At 59.4% G+C, this 6514-nt stretch overlaps 1 protein-coding gene across 1 annotated transcript, besides 2 other annotated features; it reads left to right on the top strand.

Annotated features, from left to right (window-relative positions):
* Position 1: 1 nt before the first annotated feature.
* Tco025E_01840 (putative membrane associated protein) lies at positions 2-6247 on the top strand (the record flags this gene model as incomplete). The annotated part of the gene is made up of 1 exon (XM_029368776.1): positions 2-6247. A coding segment is annotated over one exon (6246 nt), but the record flags the coding sequence as incomplete, so codon positions are not given.
* Positions 6248-6444: 197 nt separating this feature from the next.
* Positions 6445-6471: a microsatellite.
* A 9-nt stretch (positions 6472-6480) lies between these two features.
* Positions 6481-6504: a microsatellite.
* Positions 6505-6514: the final 10 nt, after the last annotated feature.

Raw genomic sequence — 6514 nt, 5'->3', positions numbered from 1 at the left:
GGCCGAGGAGCGTGCACGGAAGGAGGCTGAGGAGCTTGCACGGAGGGAGGCTGAGGAGCGTGCACGGAGGGAGGCCGAGGAGCTTGCACGGAGGGAGGCTGAGGAGCTTGCGCGGAAGGAGGCCGAGGAGCTTGCACGGAAGGAGGCTGAGGAGCTTGCGCGGAGGGAGGCTGAGGAGCGTGCGCGGAGGGAGGCCGAGGAGCGCGCACAGCGAAAAGCCGAGGAGCGTGCACAATGCGAGGTGGAGACGCGTCGCGTTGAATCCAAGGACTTTATGCCAAACGTTGGTTGTGCGGCGGCTTCTACCGCGGAAGCCAATTTGAAGCCTAAACGTCTGCTTGGAGTTTCTTCGACCCTGTCAGATGAATGTGGTCCCGGCTGTGGCGACGAGTCCGATGACGAGTACGAGGCGACCTCCACTACAAGTTATAGCACCAACAGTCGTGGGGTCGCGCAGGTTGAGAATGACAACGGCCTTCTCTCTGGTGTATCAGACAACGCGTCGGACTTTTTTTCCGACGCGAATCCTCCACCTGAAGTCTTTGAGCAATATGCGTCGCAGGAGTTGCACCGGCTTGGCCTCACGGAGGCGGAGTTGCGCTGCCGGCGCATCGAGTGCCATCAGTACGAGACGATACGTGAGCCCGGCCGCTGTTTGTTTCCGCCCGGCGAGCACCGGGAAGGCGAACTCTCCGCCGCAAGCGTGCAGCTCGGTTTCTTCCGCGCGAAGCAGGTGATTATCTCCAGCTCGCTTCCGCGCCAGAAGAAGGTGGCGGAGCGGGAGCGGCGCGATGATCCGGGGCAGCGCCCGTTGAGCACACTTCACGGCTTCTTTGAGAGCGAGCTCCTGCTAGACCCCGCCGTGACGTTCGATGACGAGGACCTTCCACACAATGCCCCCGCGGAGTGCGTGATGACGGAGCGGGAGCTGCTCTCGGGCCCGGCGGACACGGCGGTGAGGCGAGCCCTGTCGAGGCTTTCCTTTGGGGACCCCATCCAGCTCTGGGAGAGGGCCCGGGGCCACTCCTTCGACCTCCTCAAAGCCGGTGGCAAAAACTCGCAGCGGCAGCCGACGCACACCAGCGGTGCGACCGCGAACGCCATTTGGGTCAGTGAGATGGATGCAAAAAAGCCGATCACCGCCGTGAAGGTTTTCGCCGGTGGTGCCCCGCTACGGGTGGAGTGCACCAAAATTGGCGGTCCCATGGCGGACATTCACGGGAGTGACGTGGATCCGGTTATTCTCTCCATGGCATTCTTCAGTGTGACGGGGAACAGCCGGATGAAGGTCTCCGAGACATTCTTCTTTGACTCCGCGGTTGACATCTTTTACCCCCACAAGGAGCGCCAGGAGCTGATTCAGCGAAACGAGGTGGTGACGTTTGTGCCGCGGGAGTTTATGAGCTCACTGTACCTTATCGTGCACGTGTACCGCCCTGCCAGCGAGGAATTCGAGAACTACGTCGACCTCTACACGAGGCCTGACCGCTACAAGAGTCAGCACGTCGTCCCAATGAAGCAGGAGACGCAGCTGCTCGCCATGACCTCCGATGCGCTTGAGGAGTTGGGCTGGGGGTTTGTCGCCTGCGGGCGGCGCCCAAGCGCACTCGCAGAGACGGTTTCATTTAAAAAATTGTACCGGAAATCCGTTACTGATGTTCAGCTTTGCAAGCTCGTGGATGATGAGCGAGAAAGAAACGCGCTGCGCACGGTCCCCTTTGAGATTGAGCTCACAATCACAGACTGCGCGTCACACGAGGTGGCTTTTCCTTCGCAGTACGCGGAACCGCTTCCAGAGGAGAACGAGACGATGGTGAGTCTTTTAGACCCAGACATCCCCGGGGCCCGGGCGCAGACCTACCGGTATGTTCCCTGCGCCATTCCCATTCTCAACTCCGGCTTTTTCTCCGCATACCATAGCGTCTACTACTTCCGCCTGAATAGAGTGAAATTGCTGAACTCTGGCAGTCTTCGCAAGGTGCCGAACACGCACCGCACCTACCTGATGCAGATTTGCGTGAAGGACAAGGACATCTCCCTTGGGGAGGAGGGACTACCACTGATTTATGGACGTGGATTGTCAGGGAGGAAACTGGAGACCTCCGCGTGGAGCTCGACGGTCCATAACAGCTTGGATTTTGAATTGAACGATGAATTCAAGATCCAACTGCCCCTTTTCCTGACGGATGCGCATCACATCTTTATCACGCTGTACGCTACTTGCCAGAAGAAAAGTCTCCCCGTGGACGGTCAACAGAGACTGTGCAAGGTCGGTTACGCAGCCTTCCCTCTCTGTCGGAATGGCGTGCTGCGCGTGAAGCAGGATTGGGCGATCAACTTCGTCTCCGCGGAGCAGGCTGTGGTGATCGCTGCCGGTGGGTATCTTAGCAAGTTCCCGGAGGCGCCGCGGTTGGCGCTGTTGAACAACGGCCTCCCTGTTTTACATGCCTCAACGCAAACCCGTACGTCTGTCCACGCCTCGAATGAGGTCATTGCGGGCATCCTGCGGGGTGTGACGCCCGCCTTGAAGAGCATCTCACAAAACGACGAGGTGTTCGCAGTTTCAGGGACCTTAACGGCGGGCCAAGTCGCATGCGATGATGCGGCGCATTCCAAGATCATTGCCCTGATGCGGAAGCTGCCACTTGCAGAGATTCTCGCTTTTTTCCCACTTCTGTCGTTTTTCAGTCTCGCGCTTGTCAGCTCTCCTTCGTCCAGTGTGAGCTTGGACTGCCGCACGGCGGCGCTGGACGTTTTGGTTGACATGACTTACAGGTCCCAGGAGTACGACATTGCCACGCAGGCCTCGAGGCGGCGCCAGGGGCAAGAGTCAACGCCTGGACCCATGTGGACCTCCGTGACGACAATCCTGTACTATCACCTCTCAAACAATCTCCTGTACGATGGGCAACGGTACCCGCTGTACGCGGGTGTGGCGGAGGTGTGGCTGAACTTGTTGGCCCAAGCGAGAACGGCTCCGGGTGCCCCAGCGCCGAGCACTTCGTCGGATGGAGGCTCCAATGCCCCCAGTAGCACCAAGGGTGGTGTGCCGGCGCAGCGGAATATCAAGAAGCAAATGACGGATCTCTCATGGTATTTGTTTGACGTCATACTCCGCTCTGTGTATCTGTCGGCTTTGGAGAACCCCAATACACCCCGCACCGAGTTGTTTCATCCCAGCTTCTACGCAGTCGTACAAAAACTCTGCACCGAGGTGCTTGACGTGCTTGCTGGCTTCACCGTTGCTGGAGTTTTGGTGCGTCGGGTCGCGTTGTTTGTGCGCAACCTTGGCAACTACTGCGATCGTGGGCAGCTGCTGGAGGTCTATCACTGCGTGGTGAAGTTCTTGGAGGACCGGGGAGATATGGAGGGGCTGTGCGTGTTTTTGAAAATAACGCTGGAGGATCCGGATGTCGTGGGGTTAATGCTGCCCTTGTCGGCCCACGCCAACCCCATCTTTTTCACCCGCATTTTGCTGGACGCCTTGTCACGCCTGTTACTTCACCGTGACCGCGACACAAGGGCGGCGGCGACGGAAATGCTCTACTCCTTCCTTTGCGGTCTTGCGAACAACCCACGCGTTCCCGCCGCCAATCTTCGCTGGGTGGCCTCCCAACTCTTCTCCCTGCTGCGGCCGCTGTCGCTGCAGTGGAAGTCGTATTTGCAGCTCTGCGAGAAGGTGGATGCGGCCACTGCCGTTGCCGATAAGCGGCAACTCGTCGTGTGCATGTTGTGGATCACGTACTACACCTCTCGCGACATCATACGCCAGTGGCTGGCGGAGGAGACGGACAGCAAGGCCCTCGCCGGGTTTCTGGGGATTACCACCGAGGCGCAGTCGCTGCTTCGCTACAACGCGGGTACCGACAAGGCAGACCTGCACGGGGCGAAGGGCACAACGAAGGAGTTACGGGAGTGGGATGCCCGCATGTCGACCTTTACGACGGCCATGGGATCGCGGATGTGCAACATTTTTCTCGAGGATGTTCCGCACGTTCTGCGCACGCTACGCGACGACCAGGCAAACATAGCCGTGTATCCATTTTTTGTTATGCTGGAGAATCTTCTGCACTTGGGAAACTCCACTGTGGCGCTCCAGTTCGGTTCCGCCGCCTTGTTTGAGGTTGTCTGCTCCTTGTTCCCGGAGATCATCAGTGGGACGGCGCGGATGGGCAGCGGCATGGTGCTGCTCGCCTTTCGCCTGATGAGTAGTTGTTGCCAGTACGTCCGCGCAATTGCCGGGCGAGCCTTTTTCCTCATGAGTCAGTCGTACTTCAAATGGAACCGGTCCCTCGCGCGAATGAAGTCGCTTACCGCCAACGCATTGGTGTCTGTGGCGGAGTCTAAGACGCGGGATCTTCGTCTGGCGGGGAGGTTCATTGAGTTCCAGTTTGACGACCTGCTAGAGCGCGCCCACGCGGAGGAGGAGCATTACCGGGCACCCTCGCAGACCTACGACGAGCGCTACGGGGGCGACGGCCACCAGCCTGGCGGCAACTCTGGCGCGAAGTACCGTTACCGCGTCGATCCCCTGTTTCTCTCCGTGCAGCGCCGCCTCTCCGTCCCAAAGTACCTGCTGGAAGGGGAAAAGAGGGAGAGGGGGGCGGACCTGCACGCCGGGCACGACGCTGCGGGGGTGTACGACAGCAGCGAGAAGACGCCGCCACGCTTCTCGGAGGAGTTTGCCGCAATGTCTGCGTCTGCGCTCAGTCTTTTTCGCGACGTCTTACGACTGCAGGTGGACGACTCGATGCGGTTCAAGGAGGCGAAGGTGTTTGCGTACTTCGAGGTGGTGCGCAACTTCCTTCGACAAAATGCGCTTCGCGAGGTTCTGAAGTGGCTTCACCGGCTTCACAGCACGCACAAAGCCAACGGGGATATGGCGGAGGCGGGGATGGTGCTCTTCTTCATCGGTGCTTTGTGCTTCCGCGTGACGGAGATGTTCTACCAGCTTAGGGGAAAAGACTCTCGCGGCGCACGCATGCCGTTTGGCCTCTTGTCCTACGTCTTTTGGCACGACTACGTGCGGGTGTTGCCGGAGGTGGATGTGCTGCTTCCCGTCGACACAATCTACGCCATCGTGTCTGGGCTCTACGTCTGCCCCGATGAGGCCTGTTGCTCGGTGGAGGGGCAGGTGAAGGCGCTGAAGGAGGCCGCGGAGCACCTTGACAAGGACCACTACTACGAGTTCTCCCTCGGGGCCATCGCCATCGTGGACAAGTACCTGCGCGCCATCGGCGACTACAAGGGGGCGGCGATGGTGCACACGGCGATGGCGACGTGGTGCACGGCCGTTGCCCAACAGGGCAAGCGGCGGAACCACCGCTACTTTCTTCTTTGGGCCCGCATGGAGCGCGAGGAGCCGCGCAAGACGCGGCGGGAGCTGCAGGAGGAGGACACCGTGCTGGGCGAGCGGCCGCGGGGGTTGCCGGAGGGCCGGGCCATTAAGCGCGTGTACAAGATGCCGCCCGACACCCCGCTGAAGGAGTTCCAGGCGTACAGCAAGTCGTACATCGACTCCCTCTTCGGGGACGCGAGCCTCGTCGTTCTCACAGACGACCTCGCCGACACCCTCCCGGCGCTGCCAGAGCCGACCTCCAAGAGGAAGCGGGTGGCCTCGCAGCACCAGCCGCCGAACCACTGCTGGGTCACCGTGTGCGAGGTGCATGCAAGCTTTGCGAAGGGCGAGCCAGCGCCCCCCAACGGCTTTGACAAGTCAATGCACCTGCAGAAGTTTGAGAGTATTTTGTACGTCCGCGCGAAAACGGAGTCCACCGACACCGGGACGGATGACGTGATGAACCAACGCATGTCCATAAACGTGTATGAGCTGGATCGCGCCTTTCCCTCAACGACGAGCGCTATTGATGTCTGCAGGCTCGAAACGTCGCTGCTGAACGCCTACGAAACGGTAGTAGAAACTTTGCGACAGCGCACGGTGGCGATTGAGCAGGCGCCTGAAACTGACACGCTCATCACGGTGCTGCGGGAGGCGCTCTCGCCGATGGGGATCGCGCCCCCGGGCGCCTACATGAAGGAGGTGATCTCCGCCATGGGCGGCAACAGCGAGGTCGTGGAGGCCGTCAAGTCACTCAGCGCGGCGGCGCGGAAGAAGTTGTCGGTGTGCGAAAAACGAAACGTGCTCGTTTCGCAGTCTGAGGACTACGCGCTCGTGCTGAAGGCGGTGACGGATATGGAGTGCTGCCTCATCGCCGTGGTGGATTCTCCTCGTGAGCAGTATGAATAGCAGAGGTAGAGCTGTAAGGTAAACCAAACACACAGAGATGAAGGGAAAAATAGAAAGCGAAAGAGAAAAAAAATAAAGTGTGCGCGGCGGGGGGCAGCACAAAGGCCACATACAACCGTAAGATAATTCTTGAAAAAACAACAACAACAAGGAAGTGGAGAAGGAAGGGGAGCGAAGACAAAACCATTATTATATGAAGAAGAAAAAGGGAGAGAGAGAGAGAGGAATAGAAAGTGCGTGCGTGTGTGTGTGTGTGTCTCGACCCTC

The sequence above is a fragment of the Trypanosoma conorhini genome (assembly GCF_003719485.1).
Source record: "Trypanosoma conorhini strain 025E chromosome Unknown Tco_14.4_contig_00065, whole genome shotgun sequence".
In the NCBI taxonomy this organism is placed as follows: domain Eukaryota; phylum Euglenozoa; class Kinetoplastea; order Trypanosomatida; family Trypanosomatidae; genus Trypanosoma; species Trypanosoma conorhini.
Note: the sequence above shows the minus strand (reverse complement) of the source record. Positions and strands in the feature narration are given on the sequence as shown.